This window comes from Camelina sativa, chromosome 5 (assembly GCF_030686135.1).
Source record: "Camelina sativa cultivar CO46 ecotype springtype chromosome 5, ASM3068613v1".
NCBI lineage: Eukaryota > Viridiplantae > Streptophyta > Magnoliopsida > Brassicales > Brassicaceae > Camelina > Camelina sativa.
Window position 1 is genome coordinate 13,733,434 of NC_141884.1, and position 26,217 is coordinate 13,759,650.

The window sequence follows — 26,217 nt, forward strand, 5'->3', positions numbered from 1 at the left end:
AAGCTAGTTTGGTTTGGTTAGTTTGTTTTTCTTCAATTAACTGTTCGCTTTGCCCGAATCAAACCAAATATTTCGGGTACCCGAACTTACAAAACTATTGATCGGTTTAGCGGTAATAACTGAAGCAAAACCGAAATGATCATAACCTGGTTCAGTTTAATTAATTCGGTTCAAAGATATCAGTTTAGTTATTTATGACAGGCTTATGAAATACCAGAACAATTAAGATTTTGACTTTATTAGTTTTTAATTATATACTTTTAAGAAATTAAAATAATGCTGACTTCAGATATGGGGTTTTTCAGTTAAACAAGGATAACTGCAAATACATGTTCCAGCACCACCGTCGCGGTCACATCTGCTAAGTGTATCTTGTCCAAATTTAGACTTGCATGCCCCACTGCAGTCTGTTATAACACCGCACGAGCCAAGAACTGCCATGCATCCCATATTCTGTTCAACTATAACCAACAAAACGATCTATATTTAGATAACAAAATATCAGTAGAACTTAGGAGAAATAGTTATATCAAACTACAACACTTCAAAAGAGCCGAAGCTAAAAAGTATAGTAGATCATATGTGAAATGGTTTTGAAGTAACCTTGAGATAAAGAAATCATAAGAAAGAACTAACTATAACCCTGGAGCATTATATATTTATATATGTCAATGAAGAAAGCCCAATTTTATTTTACTTTTGTAAAAATATCAAAATATTTCATAAATATACCTAAGGCGAACATAACAAGGAAGATGATGGGAAGAACAAATGAAGAAGATGTCTTGGCCATAGCTGATTTTTTTTCTTTGTTATATAAAATCAGTTACCAATAGAGTAGTTTAATTTGATGAATCTGAAAAACTGGAAGACTTCTCAAAGGTTATTTATAGAATTGTTAGGTTCAAAGGAATCTAGAAAAGAGGATCTGGCATCATCAATTATCTTATACAATATATATCAGTTATAAACCGACGCAAAACTAGGTAAAGAGAACAAAGAAAAAAAGTTTAGAGTCTTAATCAGACATAAGTATAAAGTATATAACATTAGATTCTGCGTCAACATAGATTTTAATTTGCATTAGATTAGCCTTCGAGTGGATGAACTAAATATTTACATTAACTTGTTGGAAAAGTGACTTTTTGTATTTTTGGCAGCAATTAAGAAGTTCTAATTCTGTGGCAGCACTTTAATTTAGGTGCATTTACGAGAGAATCTTTGATTATTTACATCACTCCAATGTAATTAATTAACACTTTTGTTTTTGAAAAAGACACATCTTTACACATTTCGTTAATCACTAAGAAAACTAGGGGTGGGCAAAAAAGCCGTAATCCAAAAAACCGAACAGAACCAAACCGAAATAAATAGTTTGGTTTGGTTACAATTTAGTCTAAAAATCTATTTGGTTGTTATATATATTAACCAAATAGTTTATGTTTGGTTTGGTTAAAAACAGTAAAACCAAAATGATTTTTTGGTTTGTATTTGGAATATCTATGTATATTGATTTTATATGTGTACTTTATATTATATTTAATAATATCTTTACGATTTTTTAATTGTTTTTATAATTATTTGAATTATTTTTCTTGAGTATTTACTTGGAAGTTTTGGGTTTCCAGAACCATATTTAGATTCTATTATTTGAAATTATTTATAACTTATTGAAAGATATATTATTTCTGTTTTTTGTTTATTTTATGCAACAAATTTAACTTTTTTTGTTGTTGTAAAATATATAATAATCTAATAAAACCGTAACCAAATCGAACCGAGATACATATGGTTTTATATGGTTTTATTTTTAATAAAACCGATAAATCGTAAAACCGTAAAAACCGAACCGTAACCAAACCAAAATATACATATGGTTTCAATTTTATAAAACCAAAAAAACTGAACCGAAACCAAACGCTCACCCCTAAAGAAAACCTAGACCTTTGAACGCTTCAACACCCTCCTAAATCTCAACCATCTCTCTGTAAAAAAAAAGACTCTTTCTCAGCTTTCGTATTAGTTTTTCTAAATCTACGACAGATCCATCCATATTGTCCTAATCTATCATTCACACCCAATAATACAACAGATCTTTCACGGTTTCTTGTACTGCAAGCAACAAGTTTTGGCGTTTGGAGGTGAGATTTGGTTAATTAATGCATGAGAAAACCAAAAAGGAGAGGAGGAACGATGGCCATGGAGAAGTCTAGCTCAAAGTACAGAACCCAGTTCTGGTACGTTGCAATGGCCTCTTTCCTCCTCTGGCTTGTCTTGCTTTACCTTTTCAGTTCTTCCGCAAAAACCGTTCATAACCACGAGAGGTTGTTCCGGCAAGAAAACGTCATCGATCTCCCTGTCGAAAACGTCCCACAGAACAACGAATCCGATGAAGCTCCTGTCGTTGTCTCCGAGGAAATTTCCGTCGACAACAGCTCTCTTCCTGTTTCCGTCGATTCGTCTTCGGTTGATCAGATGTCAGAAGACAAAAAGGTTGTGGCTGATCTTGTTGAAGAACTCGAGAAAGAAAGGGTTGAGAATGAGAAGAAGCGAGTTGAGATCGAGAAGAAGCGAGTTGATTCCGGTATAATAAGTGGACGGTCATCGAGGGCAAGGAGAGGACATCGAGAGTCACGAAAGGCAAGATCTTCGGGTAGAGTGGAGGCAGATAAGAAAAGGGTTCGTCGTAATGATGATGAAGAGACCAAGGTGGAGAATAGTGATCAAGAGAATCATCAATCGTCCGACAAAGAACCAAACTTTTTCGAGTCTAAGAACTACGTGGAACCAAAGAAAGAGCAAGTTGATGATAATGAGGAAGATTCCGAGAACAAGAAAGGCAAGGAATTGGAGAATGACGGATCTGATGATGATCTCCAAGGTGATAACACCTCTGAAGAAGTATCACAACCAAAAACTCAGAGAAAAAACGCGTCCAATAACATTACTTCCAAGGCCAAAACAAGAGTAGACTCCAAGAGAAACCAACCTAAGAAAGACCAGAAAGTTACGTTACGGCCAATAGAAACAAGACGTAACGATCCATGTAAAGGAAAATACGTGTATATGCACGAGGTGCCATCTTTGTTTAACGAAGAGCTTCTCAAGAATTGCTGGACACTGAGCAGGTGGACTGATATGTGCGAGTTAACGTCTAACTTCGGTTTAGGCCCTCGTCTACCAAACGTGGAGGGAGTTTCTGGTTGGTATGCCACAAACCAATTCACGTTGGAAGTGATATTCCACAACAGGATGAAGCAGTACAAGTGCTTGACCAAAGACTCGTCTCTGGCTTCCGCGGTGTTTGTTCCTTACTATGCGGGCCTAGACTTGATGCGGTTTTTGTGGGGACCGTTCCCTTCCATGAGAGATGCTGCGGCGCTTGATCTGATGAAGTGGCTGAGGGAGAGTCGGGAATGGAAGAGGATGAACGGAAGAGACCATTTCATGGTGGCTGGTCGCACCACTTGGGACTTCATGCGTACACCTGAGAATGAATCCGACTGGGGCAATAGGTACACACCACCATCCTATTTGTTAAACTAATGTCAAATGAATAGTATAGTTATTAAGCATGGGAAACACAAGAGATGAATAATTGTTGTAGTTAGTTTTATACTATAGTGCAATAGTGAAAACTTGAGTAGTTATGTGCATGATAAAATAGTTTTAAATGATCATATATATAATTCATAGTATAAGTTGAAACATAATATAGAATGAAACAAGTTTTCTCATTGGTGTTTCTATCTACCTAGCCAGGTTAATGATCTTACCGGAAGTAAGAAACATGACGATGTTACTAATAGAATCAAGCCCATGGAACTACCACGGGTTCGCTGTTCCTTACCCGACATATTTCCACCCTTCAACCTACGCAGAGATCATCCAATGGCAGATGCGAATGAGAAGAATAAATCGCCGTTACCTATTCTCCTTTGTCGGTGCTCCACGTCCAAACCTCGGTGACAGCATAAGAACCGAGATCATGGACCAATGCAAAGCTTCCAAAAGAAAATGCAAGCTTCTTGAATGCGTCTCTGGTTCACAAAAATGCTACAAACCCGACCAAATCATGAAGTTCTTCTTGAGCTCAACGTTCTGTCTACAACCACCGGGTGACTCATACACACGCCGCTCCACGTTCGACTCCATCTTAGCAGGTTGCATACCGGTTTTCTTCCATCCCGGATCAGCTTATGCGCAATACATTTGGCATTTACCGAAAGATATCGGGAAATATTCTGTTTTCATACCGGAGAAAAACGTGAAAGAAGGTAAAGTGAGTATAGAGAATGTTTTGAGTAGGATCCCAAGGACGAGAGTTTTTGCGATGAGAGAACAAGTGATAAGGCTGATACCGAGGCTAATGTATTTTAATCCGTCGAGCAAGAGTGAAGATACGGGAAGGTTTGAAGATGCATTTGATGTTGCCGTGGAAGGAGTGTTGCAAAGAGTTGAGGGGTTAAGGAAGAGGATTGAGGAAGGGAAGGAGAAGATTCTTGATTTCCCGGAGAAGTATTCTTGGAAATATAATGTGTTTGGGAATGTTGAGAAGCATGAGTGGGATTCTTACTTCGATAGGCTATGATTCATATGTTTTTTTTTTTAATTTATTGGGAGAGAAGTGAATGTAGGACATGTAGTTGTGATTGTGTTGGTAGAAAGAAGTCACGAGGATTTTATTTTCACAAATTGGTTTTGTTTGAAATTTAAAGATTATGTTGCTATTGACCAAATTTTGGACAAAATTGTATTGTATAACTAACTCCATGGCAAAACCACAAGTTAATGGTGTATTTTTAGGTGGTTTTAAAAGTTTGCTTAGTATCATAAGTGCATAAATTATTAATTTATGGAGGTTTTATTGTAACTTGTAATATTTCAGCTTATGAATCTCAGTTAATCCCAAGTATTATTTCGTGATGTTCTTTATATGAGCCTCTTCAAACATGACTTATTGCTATTGATTCCATGATCCCTATAGGACACCACCAGCAAGAATTAATTATTGGTGACACAGAGAGATCGGTAAACAGCAGTAGCCACAAATACAATTCTCAATCAACAAGGTCAAATTGTAATATGTGTTTATGTAGATATTGGTCAAGATTATTTTGTTGAACATCTAATCAACGTAGCGTCTGTAGTCCAACGGTTAGGATAATTGCCTTCCAAGCAATAGACCCGGGTTCGACTCCCGGCAGACGCATTATTTTGTGGTTTACCTATAATTTTTTTCCCAATGCATATTATCAAGGATCATCTAGAAGTTGTTCACTATCAGTGAGGATTTTTATTCAAAATTTTGGAGAAACTCAATTAGTTTTAGAAACACATCCTTGCATAATACTATCAGTCTTATTACACAAAATGAGAACATAAAACTTAACAGAAACAAATGGAAACCACAAAAAATACGAAAAATCTACCAATGCTAGTTCCCATCTTCAGAAAAACAAAAGCATGAAGTGCACAGCCTATATCGGAGAAACCATGAAAAGGTACGTTCTGCTAAACTTCTTCGGAGCAGCAGCTCAAGCACAAGACAGTGAGTCTTTCTATCAGAAGCTAGACAGGCTATACACCAGGATCCACGCTAGCTGAAACGTAATCCATCGCAACCAAATCACTTTCCAAGATTGTATGAAAAAAAGCGAGGGATCATTTTAGTTAGAGAATTGCAGACATAGAGAATGGGAGAGATACACACCAGGAATAAGCTTAGAGAAGCAAATAGACCATCCTGGAGCAGAGCTGCATGACCACCAAAGTCTTCTTCATCAATCTTTAGAATCAACGCATAGTAACCGTATACTATGCCCGAGGAGATTGCCAGAAATCTGCCAAAATGTTATGATCAATGATGTTACTTGTTTAAGACAAATTATCTCAACACAAACGGCCTGCTATGTCGTGTGATTGTAATAGAAAAACCAAACTCATTAAATGTCACCGGAAACACTAGTAGATAAAATTTAGCTCAATAGTAAAGACCCTTAACTAATCAATGCATAAAACAGAACATTGGTGTTTTGATGGTAAATTTTAGCTCTGTTTCACTGTTATGACCTTTAAGAGTTTTCCGATCAGCAATATGAACAAAGCCAAGGAAACCAAATGATATAGACTATATCATATAGTGGCCAAATTGATTCAATTTCATGCATTAAGCACAAAAGATTTCTATAAACTCTAGCTCGAGTTTAGGCAGGAGATTTTTAACTCTTTCTAAGTCATACTGTAAGAAAACAACTTACAGAAGTAGCCATATGCCTCCAACCAAAGGAATCGCACCCCAAACCAATCCACAGAGTAATCCAACCACTTGCCTTATCCAATGCAATACATCTCCCAGTTGATCCTATCCCAAACACAACAACCAAAAAATTAACAAAAACAGCTTGAAACAAAGCATCAACCAACACACATCATCGATTTGCTATACAGAGAATATTCCAAAAAACAATCAGAATCAGAACCCAATAAGGAAACATATTCATTCCTTTTCTTTTTCCATAACAAGTTCTTATAGTACGAGATGGGCTAAAAGAGCAGTATTAAGGCACACAGGAGAAAACAAGAACAACTTCACACCTCAACTACTACAACACAAGTAAAAATTTCAACTTTAGAGCTCTCAATTTGCTACAACTAATTGTACACACAGAGAAGAAAGAGATCAACTTTAGAGCTCAACTGCTACAACGAAGTAAGCCCATATGAGAAAGAGATCAACCTTAAAGCTCTCAATTGCTACAAATTCACTATGTACCAAAACGAACTCAAAAGTTAAACAGATTCTGCGATCGGTTCAATAGACCTATAAAATAAATCAAGAAAAGACTATACCTTGTCCCATGAAGCTTCAGAATCAAACAATTTGGCGAATTTGAAAGAACCCAAGTGACCGTTTTGGTGATAAATCTGTTCATGCTGCTCTTGATGATTCGACTTTGAAGCTTTCCCTTCTTTCATATTTCTTTTTTGGATCCGATTCAAAAAAACCGACCCAGTTCACAAGATCAGATTTTTAGTTCTAAAACTCAAAACTCTCCTCAGATTCTAGGGTTCTTCTTGCTTCTTACTGGGTGGTTTTGATTTCTAAGTTTCTTGTATGAGTTCTGAATTCTCTGATTCAGATCTCATCACTGGAAAAAAAACAATTTTTTATTTTTTATAAATTTATCCAGTTTCTGTGCCACGCACGTGACAATAATGGAGCTGTAAAAAACAAAATTTAATACTAGCAAAAAAAAGAAAAGAAAACATTTTGCCCTTTTGGAGTTTTGTTGTCTTTACAAATTTGGAATACATAGACACAAACATGAAACATCTAAGCAAATAAAATCAGAGCACTTTGTTCTGTTAGCGTGCAATAGGGGTAACTTCGGTTCCGAAGTTTATAGTCAAGTCTGAGTTCTTTGAGTCACCATCATCTTGATGAATCTGTCCTGTTCTTGACTTCTCAGAGATCAAACACTCTTTAAGTATGTTAACTACTTTGGACATGGTTGGTCTATCTGATGAAGAGTGACTCACGCAAGACATTGCTAGTTCAAGTATCCTCCATACTGTGTTTGAGTCGTAATCTCCAGCAAGGTTTGGGTCGACTATTTTTTCGATGTCTCCCCTGCTTATAAGAATCTTTACCCATTCTGCTATATGAGCTTTTTCTCTTGTTAGCTCAATCACGGCTCGGTTTGTGATGATTTCTAGTAGTACTATGCCGAAACTGTAGACATCACTCTTCTCGTTTAACCAATTTGTTAGGTAATATCTGCAAAAAGTTAAAGTTTATGGATCTTAGTGACGGAGAAAAATTGAAATGACTCTATATAGTTGTCGTCTATGAACTAGATAACTCACTCTGGATCAAGATATCCGGGTGTACCCGCAACAACTGTTGCCACTTGAGTCTCAGCTCCTACCGCAAATGATCTTGAAAGTCCAAAATCCGCGAGTTTGGCCTCAAAACGATCATCTAATAGTATATTCGTACTTTTGACATCTCTATGAACCATTGGCGGCTCACACCCAACATGCAAGTATTCTAAACCTATGGACAAAAAGTCATATCCATGTTGAGTGATTATTGTATGGTAGACCAAAAAGGAATTGGAAAGTATAAGTTTCATAATGTCTTTGCAAATTGCAATATTATGAAGTAAGCTAGAACTAACCTTGAGCCGCCTCAATTGCAATTTTTAGTCTACTAGCCCATTTCAAAGTAGGTCCAGAAGATTCTCCTGTAAATGAAAATGCTAAATCCTTTCAAGTTAGTTAAAGACAGAAAAGTTATTGATTCAATGATAAAAATACAGACATGTCTTGTATTAATTGTTTACCTGATAAATGTTGTTTAAGGTCTCCATTAGCCATGTACTCATAGATAAGAGCTAAATGTCCTCCTTCATCACAGTAGCCAACAAGGCTTACCAAGTTTATGTGATGAACTCTTAGAAGAAGCTCCACCTTTTTTTGGTTCATTTCATATATATGAATCTCTCAATAACACATTGAAACCAGATTTTACAATATTCAAACAAGTGTAAGAATGTAAGTATGTAACATGCATACCTCTGCCTTAAATTCTTTATAGCCTTGAACTGATGATTCGGAGAGAACTTTAACAGCTACTGGTTCAGTATCACTCAAAGAACCGTGATAGACAACGCCAAAACCTCCTTCCCCAAGAACTCTTTTGAAGTTTTCCGTAAGCTCTACCACTTCCGAGTAAGTAAACTTTTTCTTTTTCGCAAAGATTGATGACTTTCTTGGTAACTCTCTTGTAGCAGCTGTATAGAGAAAAATCATAAGCAATGCCATTATTAATTTATTATATATACCACGAAACTTACTAGAGTATTATATTGGTGAAGCTATTTATCTATATACCTTTTGATAAGTGCTTTCTCTTTCTCAAAATAATAATGAGAGCCAATAAGGCGATAACAGCCGTCACTGAAACAACCGATGCCAAAACCGGCACTAGGATTTTCTTGTTCTTGCATGAGTCGGAGAGACATAGATTTGGGTTTCCTTGAACACTAAAGAACAAGAATGGTACTGAACACGCAAATTCATCAGGAACCAAAAAAAACGGTTAGGGAGAAGAAACTTACACCAATTTTAGCCCTTTCTTTTCTCTATCACGAAGGGCTTGAGGAATTGAACCGGTTAAGCTGTTCCAACCCAAGTTTCTGTCAAAAGTCAAAACAGAGAAGAACATTATTATATACACATCATTCGTATATTTGATGAAAATGCATATGTTCATTGACTGTTCACCAAGAAATAAACTCACATGATCAACAATGATTCCATGTTGGCTAAAAATTCAGGCACTCCTCCACTTAGATTGTTGTTTGATAAGTCCCTAACAGTCGATTAAGATAAACAATGAAGAAGCAATCAAAGAGCTTATAACAAAATAAATGCAGTTTTTAAGAATATTGTTATCTCACAGTTCTTGTAGTTGGGTTAGATTTTGTATGCTAGGTGTTATAGCCCCATGTAGTCCACTTGATGATAGGTCTCTGGTTATAAAAACAGAACACACACATTTTTAGAGATCTAAACACAATTTTTTTAAATGAAATCTGTAAATAAATAATCTTACAAGGAAATGATTCTTGGTGGAATAGAAGCATTTGTGTAGCTGCAATTTATACCCTCCCATTTGAACAATCTAGGAACGCATGGATCTCCTTGCCAGTCGATTTTACTCAATTCATAAGTAGCTCGAATATTTTGGACCGCAGCAACTAACAAGAAAACCAAAATTATTATAAAAAAAAAAACATATTTATACTAGTGAATGATTGACTAACCATCCTCAGGATTAGTTTCTGCATCTGGGAACTCAATAATCTGATAAGTTTCTATAGCATTGACCATTGGTGGGAGAGTTGAGCTCTTAGTCTTAACAAGCTCCACTGTACATTGCATAAACCTACATTTCATAGGTGATGTGTTGTATAGAGTTTCTAGCTGTAACTTTGGAGGGCGATAAGCTGCGTTTGTAATGTTTCTGTCGTTTTCTTTCCATATAATGTCGAACTCTCTTGTGTCATTTTCTCTAAGTGTTTGAATTTCAGCAAAATGAAGGTATATGAAAGCTTGATCCTCGCGGTTATTGACATACCAGTCGAAAGATAACGTCTCAGTCACGTTTTTGTTAATGACTGCCTTTGAAATCACTTCTTGTGGTAGCTCATAAGGAGATGAGGAGTTTACGTTGAGACTTGTGTTTACGAAATTAAACCCAAAAGAAAGACTTACGGGCTTCCATTCACGATCATATATATCTGAAGGATACCTGAAACAGTAAACAAGAACTGTTAAAAGCCAGTTGCCCCCTTTTACAAGCTTCTGTTACTTGTAACGTAAGAAATTTTAAATTACCGAATCGATGGACCGAACAAATCGCTAGCATAATAGCGTTTTACGAGCTTCAAGGAACCATTTGTAGTGATGTAAGTGTCATCTCTCAAAGGTCTTAGTTCCAAAGCTGAAATGATTGGTGTAGTCTTCCCTGTTTTAACAAGACAAATCTGCAAAGAGCTCGACTTTGCGATGTGTATGATCTCTTCTTTCCGAGAAAGTATAGAGATTTTTAAATCAACTGTTGTCCATATGTTAGGACCAAGATACATATCAAATATAGGGCCACTGTTGAGCCCGTCGTAGTTTCCATAGAGGAAGAGAGCTTTGATAAGATATTTTTTGCCTGAAGTGACTTGTAGATCATAGCAGTTTCGTATACCGTCTGGAAAATATCTAAGAACTGTGTATGGCTTATAGGCTTCTTCCCAAACCTTTTGGACCCTACCACTTTTACCACCTTGGGTGAAGTTGGCGTCTGATGTGTATGTTAACGTGGTTAATGGTTCGGTATAAGGAGATGCCGCGGGGTGTAAACCGCAATCTAAGTTGATGAATTCTGGTAAGAGGCGACAAAGGGATCATGTCAAATATATAGAAAAACAAAAAAGAATAATAGATGTGTTTTAAAAGTGTTTGTAAGAGTGTACCTTTTGGATCAGGCTGAGCTTGAATTAGATGTGTGGTAGTGGCAAAAGCCACAATGATCAGAGCTAGCAAAAGTTCTTGTAAACTCTTCATTTTCTGAGGAGTTTATGACAAGAAAACAGATATCGCCTGTCTGATATATTCCTTGTCCATGTTTAAAGTTAAGGATTAAGGTTGATCGTTGACTTTTGACTTGTGATTATGATATTGTTGACAGAACATAAAAAACTGGGATAATTGGTCACCATGATCACGACGTGTTTACAACTTTTATTCCTCTATGGGTTATTAAATTTGTGGCAACTTTATGATTGATTGAAGTGGACAGAAAGAACAAGATTAAATTGGAACACCAATGATAATACGTTGCTTACTTCAATGGCCAACATCTTATTTTGAAAACAAACAAGATTTGCAGATATGTATTTTTATATATCGTGATGCAGATCAAGAATAAAATAGCAACTCCAAAAAACAAAGGTGAAGCGTATAGAAATGGAGTATTTGGTACCTAAATATTCGTAAAACATACTCTTTCATCATTAATTATACAGAAAATTTCAGCATGTGTTAGGTTAATGTTGGAAGTTAAGTTTTCATTTCCATAAAAACCTGAACATAAAAATAAAATACCTAATTGTTTGTTAAAGGAAAAACTCCAAAAAATACCCAATATTAAAAAAGAAAACCATTACACCAAAATAAAAACCAAAACACCAAAATAGTGTTTTAGGTGGCAATGTAACCGTTTAGCTTCTGGCCCATATTTAAATTACATTGTCTGTTGACTTTATTTTTCTCAAAATTTTGATACAGAAATAGTTACATGAAGATGTTAATATTCTTATTAATTAGAGGTTACCGTGCATGAGGGGTCACTTCAGCCGTGAAACTGGTGCTCAGTTCAATGGAACTTTTTGAGTCTATATCTGATCTTCCTTCTTTCTTTGAGTTCTCATAAATGAGACATTCTTTAAGTTCACTTATAACCTGAGACATGTTTGGTCTTCCCCCGGAAGAGGGGTTCACGCATGACATAGCTAGCTCAAGAGCCTTCCAAACAGAACTTGAGTCATAAGCCCCCCATTCAAGTTTGGATCCATAATGCTTGTGATATCTCCCTTAGTAAGCATCAACCCCACCCATTCTGCTATATGAGGCTTATCACGGACTTGTTGAATCACAGGCTGGTTTGTGATAATCTCTAACATGACAATCCCCAAGCTGTATACATCACTTTTCTCAGTCAACCAATTTGTTCGATAATACCTGCATAAACAAGCCACATATTATTTATCATAATCCTTAAGGAAGGAATACAATTTTTGTTTGGAAAATTCAAATTTTCTTACTCAGGATCAAGATATCCAGGAGTGCCAGCAACATTTGTCGACACGTGAGATTCAACTCCAATTTGAAAAGATTTGGAAAGTCCAAAATCAGCTAGTTTTGCATGTAAATGCTTAGGCATGGGCATAAAAACCTTACCCCAATACCCAACCCAGAATCCAACCCGAAAAACCAGGTTCGGGTTAGGCACGGGTTTGCCTATAAAACTCTATTGGGTTCTATTTTCTAATACCTGTGCTTTGGGTTAGGATCGGGCAATACCCAATACCCGTTTGGGTACCCATTAAACCGAACATATAAACATATTTATAATATTTATCATTAATATAATGCAATTATCCCAAAATTATAATCATAATTTTGAATATTTCATTTAGTTTTATACCTAGATATCAAAAATAATTAAAATATCTAAAATATTTTGTCACATAAGTCAAAATTTAACTAAACTATTTAAATTTAATTATATTTTTTCGGTTACTCAGTAGTTCGGGTACTAATCGGGGTCTAAAATTTGTAACCCAAACCGACCCGAACCCGATAGTACCTAAACTGACCCAAACCCAACCCATATATCTAAAAATACCCAATGGATTCTATTTTTCTAAATCTGTTTACCCGAATCCAAATGGATAATACCCGAACCCGAATGTCCAGCCCTAGAAATGCTTATCCAAAAGTATATTCGTCGTTTTAACATCTCTGTGGATCATTGGGGGTTCGCATCCAATGTGTAAGTACTCTAATCCTGTTTGAACAATATCCAGTCATGTGTTATACTTGAAGCAAATGCAATAAATTTTTGTCTGAAATATACATAATTTATTTTTTTTATTTATTATTATTTTTTTTTTTGTGGAGTTACTTGGGAGTATCACATACCTTGTGCAGTCTCCATAGCGATTCCAAGCCTACTCGCCCAATTTAAAGAAGCGGAACTAGACTCTCCTTATTTTCCACGATATAAATGCCAAATTCTACTTAAGATTTTCGAGTGTTATATGAAAATATGTAGGGAACAACATGATCTAATCGGGGATCACTGTCTTTACTCTTTAGTATAATTTCTTTTTGGTTGAATTCATATTTTACCTGAAAGATGTTGTTTTAAGTCCCCGTTAGCCGCATACTCATAGACAAGGGCCAAGTTGTCTTCATTATTACAATATCCAACAAGATTTACTAAATTTGTATGGTGAACTCTCAAAAGCAGCTCTACCTGATCAACCATGTAGCAACATTTATCATGCTTAATTTTTTAGGAACAATGTAAAAACACATGTAGTGTTCGTATTTGTTAAAAGAAAGCTACCTCTGCCTTAAATTGCTTATAGCCTTGAGTTGATGAATGAGATAGAACTTTAATAGCTACTTGTTCTGCTGTATCATTCAAATAACCATGATACACACAATTCCAAACCCTCCTTCTCCTATCACTCTTTCAAAGTTATTCGTCACTGCTTCGACTTCCGAATATGTAAACCTTCTCTTTTTGGTTAATATTGTTGATTTTGTAATTGGTGATCTATGACGAACTGTATTGGAAAAATTAAATACAATAACGGCTAAATATCATTATATAGGTGTTGATGAATGTCTTAGCTTGTTGGTACCTTTCGACGTCTTTTTCCTTTTGTAAATGAATAAAATAAATATCCCCACCATAAGAAGGAGCACTGCAGCAACTGATGCAACAGCGGGTATAAGAAATTTCGTGTTGCTGCTTTTGCATTTATCAGCTAGACAAAGCTTTGGGTTTCCTTGAATACTACGTACAAAGCACAAGTGAAAAGTTAAAAGTGATGGGATGGATGACGGGATGTAAACGTGAAAAGTGAAAAACTTACTTTAGCTTAAGCCCTTTATTTTCTTTATCACGAAGGGCTTGAGGAATCAGACCTTTTAGATTGTTCCAACTTAAGTTTCTATCGAGGTAGATATAAAGTCCATATGTAAACCAAATTCTTACATGGTCCACAATGATTTCATGTTGGCTAGAAACGCAGGTATTTCTCCAGATAAACTGTTACTTGATAAGTCCCTAAGTAATCAAAGTTCATATGATAACAACATTCTATTTTTTGCAGACACAAAAGAAAAGAAAAATAAAACTTTATTATTAGTATACAATATGCAATTATTTTTATCTATGGTGTAGGGACAACAAATAAGGTCGAATTACCAAAGATTTACTACAAAAATACACTACCACTAGATTAGGACCCGCGGTACACCACGGGCAAAATTATTTATAACTAAAATATTTAAATTATAAGTTGTATTTGTTGATTAAATATGTTATAATTATATAATAATTTTTAAATAAACCATATAATACCGCAATATAATTTATTTTTTACATAATATTTATTTAATCAATTTAATTAGATATGTCTATTCTCTGATACCGACAATATTAACAAAATAATGAAATGATGTGTTACTCCTGTAACACCGAATTAATGATATTCCTTTTAATTTATATAAATATCAATAAAACCCGTCCCGCTATATACCTTGTCTCGAGATATTTTAACTCATACTATATCATTTAATTTTGAATATTTATTTTGTATCTACGGTATAATATTTATCATATTGAACTTTTAAAAAGTTTTAAATATTTTTCATATTTAACCTTTTAAAAATCTTTAAAATAAAGAACTGAAATAAACCAAATAAAAGTTTTTAAAGTTTGAAAGCCTGATAAATCAAGCTTTTTACTCTCATTTATATTCGGAAACATTTTGGTCTCTTTTATAGTATGACTCTGAACCATTGTCTAATTTTTTTAGGAGATGTGGGATATTGTACCCATATTTTTATTCATCTATTGAGTAATATATGTCCGTTTTTAAAATTTTTATTACATCATATACATGAAAAAATCACAATTTTAATTAACTAAATGTATTATAGAATAATTCAAGATAATTTAAATATAAATTCAAATAAAAATGAAAGAGAATCATATATTTATGTTTGAATGAGGTAGAAAGATTTCCTTATTTTTTTAAATTTTACCTATAATTAATTTTGAAGTTTTGGTAACTAATATTAAAGTCAATGCATTAAATGTAAAAACTTTCCAAGAAGTATTTTTGAGCAAAAATTGCTGCAAAAATACTAGTATAGATTGTTAAACTTAGCATACAAAACCAGTGCCATACTAATGACAAGAATGTCCTTTTGTATTTTTAATGCAATTTTTTCGACTAAACATCCTTTTTATTTTAATCTATATTGTTTTAGCTTATTAATTAGAAAGATAAATTTATTTTCATAGTATAGTAGAAATAGTTTTCTTAATTTTTGTAGAACATGTCAAATAACATTTTTTGTGAAACGGGGTATTAAGGAAGGAGACTACATTTTTTTAAGTTGGGTTAAGAAAATTACAGTTTTTGAAGCTGGGTTAAGTTTTGAAAGGCAGGCGCTATATATGATCCCTTTTAACCCCTGGTCTGATAAGTCTCTGTTTAAAAATAGAATATACGTCAAGAGACATTGATTTTAGCTGAAAAGGCTAATCAGAGAAATTGATCGTACAGTTGACAAAAAAAAAAAAAAAGAAATTGATCGTACAATGAAATGATTCTTGGTGGAATGAAGTTATTGGTATAGTTGCATTCTATATAAGCCCACTTATACTCTCGAGGAAGGCAAGGATCTCCTTGCCAACTGATTATGTTCAATCTGTAAAATCGAAGACGAAGATGCACCCAAAATTGAAAAGAACCTTTTTTTATTAAGAATCATTTAAACAATCTTACAAGATATGTTTAATCAGATTTACACACAGTCAACACGACTTGTCACTGACCAATTCTTAATCTAACCAAAACTTCTTAAGAACCCTCAAAGCTTATTCGTTTGGCTTCTTTATTTCTATGCGGCTCAAGAAAAACCTTAAGCCTCAATACCAATATATATAGGTAGCTAACATATCACGTTGGCTAACCTACTTTCCTAATTTAAGATAATCTCAGATTTTCTTTATTTGATCTGAGAATATCTTGCTTGATAATAAAGAAAAACTCCAATATTCCAATTATAGTTCGTCACGTCTTTCCAATTCTACGTACGTTAGATTCTGCACACAACTTCTTCTAATGTCTCACAGACTAGCCTTGTTGAACAAATATGTCTTCATGCTTTCAATCTCCCCCTTTTTATTTGAATGTATCAACTCAAGCTCTAGATATGAATACTACTAGAATCTTTCAAAAACATCCCCTCAACCACATTCATTTAAACAACACCATCTTCACCAATATCATCATCTCATCATACTTCATACTCTTCTCCAGCGTGAGTGCACATTCATATAAAAACAAGGATGAAGACATTAAGCAGGGACACACAACAAGCTTCCTATCATGCCTTGTACCAAAAATAATCCTCAAGAGCTTTTATAATGTTCTTAGGTTCAACATGTGAAACAAAACAATGTTGCAGCACTTCTTGAGAATTCAGTTGAACATGATGAGTGGTTCGCTCAACAAATGCAACTGCAGCAGAGTGATTCTTATGACATTGCAACTGTTTAGATACAACTAAGACGCCTGACGATTCATCTTTCTTTTCGTTACTAATGGATCTGGTTGATTTAGTTGTGATTTTTTCTTGTACTAGTGGTTATGCAACAGGCTTCTGTAGAACCTGAGATTCAACTCCAACATCTTCTTCAGCGATTATCTTCGAGAGATTGCAGCATAGGTTGATTTCTTCAGACTCTCTGCAAACTTGATCATACTTTTTCTCATCATTCTTGAAATTTTTATTGTATAGATCCTTTTCAGCCACCCAGACTCTACAAAAATGATAAGGATCAATAAAACACTTTCTAGCCATCTAAAGCTCCTTGATCTTGTTCTTAAACTTGTAACAAAAAGATATGACATGACCAGTTTTACCACAATAAAAACATTCATACATCCTTCGTCCTCGCTTGGATTTAGTCCAACATTTTCGCTCAGGAGCAGATATAGATTGAACTTGTGTGTTCCTGGTTAGTGCTACAGGGGCTTCCTGTTGAACCACTTTTCTCACAATACTTGACTCGGTTTCATGATTTACATTGCTCTTAACGAAGCTTACTGATTTATCACGAGACAACAGTTCAACAGTCTCCTCTTTGTGATAACCCAGACCTTGATGCTGAGATCCTACAATTCCCATAGATAGTATCTCATCTAGCTTTTTGTCACCATTGTTCAACATTCTAATTTTTTTATGATTCTCGTTCAGCTCCCTTTCAAGGCTTGTTGATTTTTCCTTCTCCAAACCATAGAGTTCTTGAAGATTTCTCAGTTTTTTCTCAAGCAACTCCTTTTCAGCAGGGAGTAGTTCCTCACCAATCAATTCTTCAGGCTTCTTTTCTTCCAGCATATTAACTTTGGCTTCCAATTTTAGTTTTTCCTTGACAAGTAACAGCTTTTCATTACACAACTGAACCCAATTGTCATACAGAATACAATATCTTTCTTTTGAAATTGACTCTTCATCATCATCATCTGAGCTTTCAATACTCTTCATCTCAGCTATATCATCACTTTTAGCACTGTATACAAAAAGATGCAGCATTCCTCCTTCCTTTTCATCTCCATCACTCTCTGATTATGAATCACTAAAGCTAACATATGTCTTATTAATTCCTTTCACCATGTCTGGGCATTCAGATTTTAAATGTCCATGTTTGGGCATTCAGATTTTAACTGTCTAATCCTTTTACATTCAAAGCACTTCATCTGCTTGCGCTTAATCATTGGACACTCAAGTTTGTAATGACCAAGACCACCACATTCAAGACATTGAATCTCTTTTCTCCACATTTGGCGTAGAACAAGACCTCTCTGTAGCACTTCGATTCCAACAAGCTAATTCTCGTCCCTGTCCTTTTTCAACACGCTTGAGAGCTTTTCCAAAGTTTCTTGCCATCAAGGACATGTTATCTTTAATTTCTTTCAGCTGGTCATTTGTGTCATCTACCTTGAACGCAATCCCTTTGTCATGAATTCTCTGTTCTTCAGCAACCTCCATCTCTTCTGACTTCAACATACCAACCATATCTTCAAATTTCAAAGTATCAGTGTTTCCAGAGACTCTCATGAAAGCTTTGTGTGCTGCATGCTTAGATGGCAGACATCTAATTAATTTATTAACCAGCTTGGTATTCTTATAGATCTTACCAAGATTTTTTGCTTCATTAGCAATAGCACTCAATTTTGCACTAAACTCTGAAATTGACCCTTCTGGATCCATCCTCAAGACTTCAAATTGAGATGCAAGTTGGTATAATCTTGTTCTTTTGACACTTGAGTTTCATTCATGAGTCTTCTGCAGAATGTCCCAAGCATCTTTAGCTGATTCACAACCTTGAACAAGCTTAAACTCATCATCGTCAATAGCTCCAAAGATAGCATTAAGAGCCCTAGCATTGTATTCAGACAAGTTCTTTTCTTCTACCATCCAGCATGCCTTAGGTTTAGTGATCTTGTCACCATCTTCGGTTTTCTCATAGGGAGGTTCCCATCCTTCTTCCACAGCCGTCCAAGCATCCTCACCTAGATTACGGATCAACTGAACCATGAGGACCTTCCAACGACCATAGCTTTGTTCATCCAAGATCACAGCCCTTTAAAGCATCATCAACTCATTACCCGACTGCATCATTATCCCAAGATCTCAACCTGTAGCGAGTATAGAGCTCTCGTCGGTTGACTGCTCTGATACCAATTGTAAAAACGAAGATGCAGCCAAAATTGAAAAGAACCTCTTTTCTTATTAAGAATCACTTAAACAATCTTACAAGATATGTTTAATCAGATTTATACACAGTCAACATGACTTGTCACTGACTAATTCTTAATCTAACCAAAACTTGTTAAGAACCCTCAAAGCTTATTCGCTTGGCTCCTTTATTTCTATGCGGCTCAAGAAAAACCTTAAGCCTCAATACCAATATATATAGGTAGCTAACATATCACGTTTGCTAACCTACTTTCCTAATTTAAGATAATCTCAGATTTTCTTTATTTGATCTGAGAATATCTTGCTTGATAATAAAGAAAAACTCCAATATTCCAATTATAATTCGCCACGTCTTTCCAATTCTACGTACGTTAGATTCTGCACACAACTTCTTCCAGTGTCTCACAGACTAGCCTTGTTGAACAAATATGTCTTCATGCTTTCACGATCGATATGCAGCTTCGATATTCTTGATAGCAACAACTTGCATAGAAGTAACATATGTACATATGCAACGTTATAGTAGTGAGCTTTAAGTGTAGGAACTAGGAAATTAGGGACTGAGAATTTTAATCAATGTAAAAATAAATACTCATTAGGTTGGGACGTACCATCGTCAGAATAGGTTTCTGAATATTGGAACTCGATAACGGTGTAAACCTCATAAGCGTTAAGCAATGGTGGAAGAGTTGATCTTTTAGTTCTCACTAGACCCACAAAGCAAGGTCCACCCTTGCATTCATTCGAGGATGCCTTGACTAAGGTATCGGTTTGTAACGTCTTAGGTCTATAAGCAAGAGTTGAAATATTTCCAGGCCATCTAATGTCCAATTCCCTGGTCTCATTGGCCTCTAAGGTTCGGATCTCGGCAAAATGTAGATACATATAGACTTGGTCACCACGGTTATCTACACCATACTCAATGCGTAAAGAATCGCTGGAAAATATCGGGGTACCGGCCGTAGTAATTATGACTTCTGGTAGTTCATATTGATTAGAAAGATTCACATTAGGAGCTGCCGTTATTCCTATTGCGTTGGCCGGACCAAATGTATGCCAGGAACGATCAAAGACATCATCAGGATACCTGGCATATTCTTTGGATTAACCATATAACTGAAGAAATAAATAATGTATGAGTCTTACCACATGCATAAAAAACAAAAACAAAAGTTGACTTACCGCATATAGCTAAAAAGGGCCATACCCACCCGTTGTATGAGCTTCAAGGAACCAGATGGAGTAACATAAATATCATTTCTCAAAGGCCATAGCTCTAGGCTTGATATGAAAGGTGTAGTTGGTCCTGTTTTGACAAGACAGATCTGTAAAGAATTTGACTTTGTCATGTGAATGATCTCTTCCTCTAGACTGAATACGTTCGCCTCAACTACTGTCCATATATTTGGCCCTATATACAGATCAAATCTGGGCATAATATTACGACTATCATAATTCCCATATAAGAACACAGCTCTGAAAAGATAATTAGTGCCCTGCTTTACACTTATATCATAGCAATGCCGTGCTCCGTCAGGAAAATATCTTAATACATTATATGGCTTGTAGTCTTGTCGTTCATCTCTTTGGACTTTACTACTTTTCCCACTTGAGATAAAATTTGCATCAGAGGAGAATATCAATCCTGTTTTATCTTCGGTATAAGGAGAGTCTTTAAGGGGATAAATCCTGTTTAAGTCACAAAATATACGACGAGATAACTATGAGAGGAGTTTTTGTTTGTTTGTTTGTTTGTTTAAAAGAATTAAAAATGACATGACAAGCCTTAAAGTAAGAGAGAAAAAGTATAAGAAAAATTTGAGATGTGATCAATGTTGATTTTCTGAAATTTTTTTTGATATATATAAACAGAATTGTACGTATAAGAACCATCACAATTCACAAAAGATGCAGATATAAACCTTCTGTATTCTGGGCATAAATAATGGAGAAAATGTTGACGATCAGTGTCAACAATAATCCTTGATGACCCTCCATTTTGAAGATGAAGCTTCCAAGGAAGACCGAAGACGCTTATGTATATGAACTTACTCAGGTTAATGAAAGAGTTATGGTCCGCTCGATGTGTAGCAGGAGGAAAGAAAATATATAGACGAACACAAAAAAAGTTAAAGTGGTATAAATTATTTTTATACACAATTTATACCAACAGCATTAAGGATAATATAGCATTTAGAAATATTTTTAAAATGGTATAAATTTTCACAATCTGATCCTATCGGGTAGGATTGTGAAAATTCTCCCATATAAATGTCCAACTCTAAAGATGCGAGCATGATACTAGGTTTTTTGTATGTCTTATCCTACCAGGTTCAATTAACCTTAAGTGTTGTAGTATTTAAAGTGTTAATCCAAATAGGATGTTGCTAGCAATCAAGATGCAATCAAGGAATCACAAGTCAAGCCAATTCAAAAAGAGTGTTTTTTCTAACAATCATAGAATGACAAAAATGCAAACGGAAATGTGTTCTGGAACTAGAAACGAGAATGCAAGACAAGAAATAAAAATTAATAAAAACAGAAACGAGTCTAAGCATGAACTAAAAAGCAAGAAGCGAAACAATCTCAGGAATGTAATATCAATCAAAAGGATAAAAGTCCTAAGGATGGGAGTAATTGATGTCGGTGCAGTATCCTAGTCTACAGAGTGTTTAACATGCCACAAGCAATCTATCCCTAAACAACGAACATCACAACTTAGGTAATCCAATCTCTTGGTAAAAGCTACTCAGACTCAACCACTTCCATACCTAGCTCTCGCTAGAGAAACGTGGTCGAGCAGGCATGACAAACAAGTTCATTCACGTCAACAAACATCCTAGACAACTAATCTCTTAGGCTAGGAACGTAAGTCTCTGGCACTAGTTGGCCAGGCATTTCATCGAACACCTTTTGGGTGTGGAAATGTCTCGAACCTAGTTCCAATTGATCAGAGAGAAACTAGTAATTCTAACTCTAGTCCAGAAGGGAATCATACAAATCAAGCTTAAACACCCTACATCCTAAGATCCTCCCCCTAATATATCCCATCCTCAAGAACTAACGCACTACTCAGATCCGGAAATCATCGTCAACAATACAAACTCAGAAAACATTGAAACAAGCATTCTTAGATAGGTAAAAATGAGATAAACAAGTTTGTAGAAGAAATCAAATGCAAATACTCAATGTATCAAAAGATATCTGAATACAAAGTCTGGGAACGGTTCTTGGTGGCTAGGGAAACCTTACAAAATAAAAACGAGATAAAAACTAAGATGTCGTCGCGGAGACTTAACAAAACGTATTTATAGTAAAGACATAAAATCCCTAAAACTTAAAACGACAAGATGAAGAGTCGGTTTGGGAATCTCCTGAAGCGTGTAAGATGGAACGTCTTCCTGACATTTGCGAACGAGTAGTGGCTCGAGTGAGTGATGGCGTTGGCTCAAACGGTAGTCGACGACGGAGTGATGGCACGACTCGAGCGGATGTGTGATGACGGAGTGACGGCGCGACCCGAGCGGACGTGTGATGACGGAGTGATGGCGCGACCCGAGCGGATGTGTGATGACGGAATGATGGCGTGACCCAAGCGGATGTGTGATGATGGAGTGATGGCGTGACCCGAGCAGATGTGTGATGACGGAGTGATGGCGCGACTCGAGACAGCCTGGCTCCAAAGTCTCCTAAATACCTGAAATACTCCAAAATGCACGATGTATGCGAAGATAATGCAAGAACTACCTAAATATGAAAAGTGTACAAAAGAGAGTAGAAATTCATGCAAAACAATCCTAACTAGATGCGTGACAAAAACATGCTTAGCAGAGACAAAATATAGACATATCAACTCCCCCAAACTTATTCTTTGCTTGCCCTCAAGCAAACGATCAAGAACATGGTATGGAGAAGAGGTGTGAAGATGGGGTCTCAGAACCTAAAACATACTGAATAGAGTAGTTAGAATCAAGGTCCTTGTTTTTAGTTCTATAATGCATGGTGAAGAAATTTCATTCGCTTGATCTACACATGCAATCCTATCAATCACCCCCTTTAACATTTATTAACAAAGAACCATGAATCAAGCTATGCAGTGTCATTGAACTCATTTGGCTAGGGTGAAAGGTTAGAGACAAATGTGGTCTCTTTCTCAAGTGTTTCCATCGATACATAACAAGGTTCTCTCATGAAAAGAGTTGAGCTTAAGAGAAGGCTAAAGGTTGAAACCAACTGATGCATACAAGAGCAGCGCCCTGTCTACCCAAAGAACATTCCAAACCGAAGTTGGACCAATCTCTACCCTTCATCAGAAACTTCATCTCAAACTCATTCTTTCATTCTTTAGATTTGGTCTTAGGAAGAGTTCACTTCTTATCACTCTAGCGGATTGGGAAAACTCGAATATCACTATGGTTCATTCTCTTTTCTTCTAGACATCTTAAGCATTTTTACTTTCTTTTCTTTGTCTAATTTTTTTTTTTAATTTCATGCCCAGAACCAATTATTCTTTTTACTTTGCTCACCCCAAATCCTTGACTAGATGTGTAAACTTTGAAAACACACCCCCCTCCTTAAGACTTTCTACCCTTTACTTTTCTGCACAAATCCATATCCAATACCCAAAATCAAGTTCTCACCTAGTCCTACTACTCCAGATAACGCGAACTAGAACTAAACAGGATCCTACTCTTGTCGGTTAGAACCTAACACTTTCTAACAAGCTCAACTCGGAAAAGGCCTGACGCTCAAGAATACAATTGGCTTGAAAGAACGGTTGGTTAAAGGTGCGGGGAACTGTTCCAAAAATGGGAATCATCTACTTGGATTGACAAGGGTGGTAAAAATGTGAAAGACAATCCAAGTATGTATATGGTATCCATGAGTTCAACTTCAATGCATAACAAGATAATTGTAAGTCAGGATTAGGTTCAGATAGATAGGGAATAACGTCAATTCAGAACATGCTTCAATCTTACATTTTCAAATTCAATCAACATGCATCAAAGAACTAATAACAAGGGCCTTGATCCTATCCTATTGAATTCAGCATGCTACCAAGGTTACAATCATCATCAACCCCTATGCTAAATGCAACAACCCTATATGAATGACACTAGACTCAATCCTAATATGCAAGTGCAAGCTACATGAACACTCTGTTTTTGTGGAAATTTTCGAATTTTTTAAAAAAATTTTGGTTTTTCTATGCAAATAAATGGATGCTATCTCAAACATGATATGATGCAAAAAATTGAAATAAGAATCACAGAACACAACATCAGATACATCATCTCAAACTCTCCCCCAAACTTAAATTACACAGTCTCCTGTGTAAGAAAAATTTGCAGGAGGATTTAAGAATCACAACACAAACAATGCAGAAATGAAATGGTATATACAAAGGAAGGTAGGAGTACCTCAGTAGTAGAAGAAGGAGTCGGAGCTTGCCTAAGGAGTTGGTGCGTGATACAGGCTCTGTCCTTCACCGTGTTTGGGATCCGCGGGAGTGGCCTCAGCTGGTTGGTCGACTTGCTCATTAATCACTTGCGTGTTCGGTTGAACGTTCTGTTGTCCATCGCACTGCATGTTGTCGACGCGAGACTCACCATGATCCGATAATAGCATAACATCCTCCTTATGCGGATGGTCACCTTGAGGTTCATTCTGCTGCTCAGTCGCTGGCTTGGTCTTGTATTTGATCTGAGACTCGTTCTGCTGTTTAACCACTAGTTCAGGTAAATGCTCAGAAGGACCGCCGTGGTGATGCTCAGCTGGACGATTTGATGAAGGTCCCGTCTTAGCTTTCTTCAACGACTTTCTCGCTCTCTCATGGGGCTCATGAAAGGAATGCCGTGGTCGAGCTGGAGAGGGTTGCTGCGTTCGTGGTGTGTAAGCAGACCGGCGTGCTGTAGATGGTTGTGCTTGGCAAGTTGGCTCGAGAGTCGCAGAGGCGCGTCCCGACATTGGTCTGGTGTTCTCAGGGATAGACATTGGGACGACGGTAGTGGATGTCGAACAGCTGAACTTACGCATGAAGTTCGTGAACGTATTTGTGAAACTGTTGAACGCCCTGTCTCTTACCTTCCTTCTTACAGATTTCCTGGGTGCCTGTCCTAAACGCAAATCAGGTTCCTCCTGTTCGTAATTACTGTCCTCCTCTCTTGAGTTAGAAGCTGGTACCGGTCTCTTCCCGCGACTCTTTCTCTTGGTGAGCGGTTTGACAGGTCTGCTTGACCCTGTTGCCTGTCCTGAACCCCCAACAACTTCGCCGACCATGTTCTTCATTTCTAAGAAACGCTTCGCCAAGGACTCGGGGGATGAGCATTGTCCACCTACACAACCATACGCCTCTCTCATCTCATGTATGAGCTCAGTACTCTTCCTGCTTCTCAAAGACATGATGAACTCAAAGCTAAAACATTAATACGTTAGTGAGCAAGTAGCAAGAGCAATTATGAAATTTAAAATTTGAAAGTGCAAAGAAAGGATAAACCGATCGAGTGGATGACAGCTCCGGGATGATGGATCGAGTGGAATCGAGAGTGGCTCGAACGGTGATAGTTTCGGGACGGTGGACCGAGCGGAACGTCTTTGTCTTGTGGGTCGAGTCGCACAGGTTTGGCAGTGGCTCGATTGGTGAGTTCGGACAGTGTTGGCGAGAATGAGATGGTGATCGCCTCGATTGAGTGTGTGTTTGCTCAAACGCAAACGAGTGGATTAGACGGCAATCAAGCAGAGGAGTTTGGAGGCGGCTCGATGATGGTTGTGAGATCGGCTCGATTGACAAGTACGAGGACGACGGTGAGTGTGACTCGAGAGAGGCAGTTGGGCGGTGTAAGCGTGAGTGGCTCGAGAGAGGTAGTTGGACCATGGGTCGGGAGAGACTTACAGAGGCGGCTCGAGTGGAACAGCTTCCTTCAGCGGATCGAGCGGCAGTGTTGAAACAGATCGAGTGACACTGTAATGCCGGTGGTCGAGTCGTGTGAGATGGTAGTAGTTGAATTCCCCAGGTTGAGTCGTAGCTTGTTGACTCAAGCGGGAGCTTCATTGTCGGTTGAGTGTGATGCTTCACTGATT

At 36.6% G+C, this 26,217-nt stretch overlaps 4 protein-coding genes, 1 non-coding gene and 1 pseudogene across 6 annotated transcripts; 2 read left to right on the plus strand and 4 right to left on the minus strand.

Annotated features, from left to right (window-relative positions):
* Window positions 1-211: 211 nt before the first annotated feature.
* On the minus strand, window positions 212-1,026 carry LOC109132966 (defensin-like protein 171). The gene is made up of 2 exons (XM_019245468.2): window positions 733-1,026; window positions 212-461 (listed from the first exon to the last, which is right to left on the minus strand). Exons 1-2 carry the CDS (start codon window positions 791-793, stop codon window positions 286-288), a joined length of 237 nt encoding a protein of 78 aa, XP_019101013.1. The 5' UTR covers window positions 794-1,026; the 3' UTR covers window positions 212-285.
* An 893-nt stretch (window positions 1,027-1,919) lies between these two features.
* On the plus strand, window positions 1,920-4,751 carry LOC104786794 (putative xyloglucan galactosyltransferase GT11). Its single transcript, XM_010512245.3, has 2 exons — window positions 1,920-3,515; window positions 3,763-4,751. The coding sequence occupies exons 1-2, from the start codon at window positions 2,164-2,166 to the stop codon at window positions 4,589-4,591; spliced, it is 2,181 nt and encodes a 726-aa protein (XP_010510547.2). The 5' UTR covers window positions 1,920-2,163; the 3' UTR covers window positions 4,592-4,751.
* A 389-nt stretch (window positions 4,752-5,140) lies between these two features.
* Window positions 5,141-5,212, plus strand: TRNAG-UCC (transfer RNA glycine (anticodon UCC)). Its single transcript has one exon. It is a non-coding gene; the product is annotated as a tRNA-Gly (tRNA).
* Window positions 5,213-5,322: 110 nt separating this feature from the next.
* On the minus strand, window positions 5,323-7,214 carry LOC104786795 (uncharacterized). Its single transcript, XM_010512246.2, has 4 exons — window positions 6,853-7,214; window positions 6,261-6,364; window positions 5,714-5,843; window positions 5,323-5,603 (listed from the first exon to the last, which is right to left on the minus strand). Exons 1-4 carry the CDS (start codon window positions 6,976-6,978, stop codon window positions 5,565-5,567), a joined length of 399 nt encoding a protein of 132 aa, XP_010510548.1. The 5' UTR covers window positions 6,979-7,214; the 3' UTR covers window positions 5,323-5,564.
* Window positions 7,215-7,225: 11 nt separating this feature from the next.
* On the minus strand, window positions 7,226-11,431 carry LOC104786796 (putative LRR receptor-like serine/threonine-protein kinase At2g28960). Of its 2 annotated transcripts, none has more exons than XM_010512247.2 (13): window positions 11,037-11,431; window positions 10,408-10,945; window positions 9,834-10,321; window positions 9,623-9,767; window positions 9,468-9,539; window positions 9,308-9,379; window positions 9,126-9,203; window positions 8,899-9,050; window positions 8,581-8,798; window positions 8,349-8,475; window positions 8,184-8,249; window positions 7,870-8,059; window positions 7,226-7,780 (listed from the first exon to the last, which is right to left on the minus strand). In XM_010512247.2, exons 1-13 carry the CDS (start codon window positions 11,125-11,127, stop codon window positions 7,369-7,371), a joined length of 2,649 nt encoding a protein of 882 aa, XP_010510549.1. In that variant the 5' UTR covers window positions 11,128-11,431; the 3' UTR covers window positions 7,226-7,368. The 2 variants fall into 2 exon arrangements, with proteins under 2 accessions (XP_010510549.1, XP_019101008.2); XM_019245463.2 differs by having other exon boundaries at window positions 8,184-8,264.
* A 461-nt stretch (window positions 11,432-11,892) lies between these two features.
* On the minus strand, window positions 11,893-21,135 carry LOC104789228 (putative LRR receptor-like serine/threonine-protein kinase At2g28960; annotated as a pseudogene).
* Window positions 21,136-26,217: the final 5,082 nt, after the last annotated feature.

Coding starts and splice junctions, on each gene's coding strand:
- LOC104786794 (XM_010512245.3), top strand. CDS start 2,164: ATGAGAAAACCAAAAAGGAGAGGAGGAACGATGGCCATGGAGAAGTCT. Junction 3,516..3,762: donor GAATCCGACTGGGGCAATAG/GTACACACCACC, acceptor CTACCTAGCCAG/GTTAATGATCTTACCGGAAG.
- LOC104786796 (XM_019245463.2), bottom strand. CDS start 11,127: ATGAAGAGTTTACAAGAACTTTTGCTAGCTCTGATCATTGTGGCTTTT. Junction 8,799..8,898: donor GAGAAAGCACTTATCAAAAG/GTATATAGATAA, acceptor TTCTCTATACAG/CTGCTACAAGAGAGTTACCA. Junction 8,265..8,348: donor CCTTAAACAACATTTATCAG/GTAAACAATTAA, acceptor GAAAGGATTTAG/CATTTTCATTTACAGGAGAA.
- LOC109132966 (XM_019245468.2), bottom strand. CDS start 793: ATGGCCAAGACATCTTCTTCATTTGTTCTTCCCATCATCTTCCTTGTT. Junction 462..732: donor CCTTGTTATGTTCGCCTTAG/GTATATTTATGA, acceptor TGTTGGTTATAG/TTGAACAGAATATGGGATGC.
- LOC104786795 (XM_010512246.2), bottom strand. CDS start 6,978: ATGAAAGAAGGGAAAGCTTCAAAGTCGAATCATCAAGAGCAGCATGAA. Junction 6,365..6,852: donor CTGAAGCTTCATGGGACAAG/GTATAGTCTTTT, acceptor TGTTTGGGATAG/GATCAACTGGGAGATGTATT. Junction 5,844..6,260: donor GGAGGCATATGGCTACTTCT/GTAAGTTGTTTT, acceptor ACATTTTGGCAG/ATTTCTGGCAATCTCCTCGG.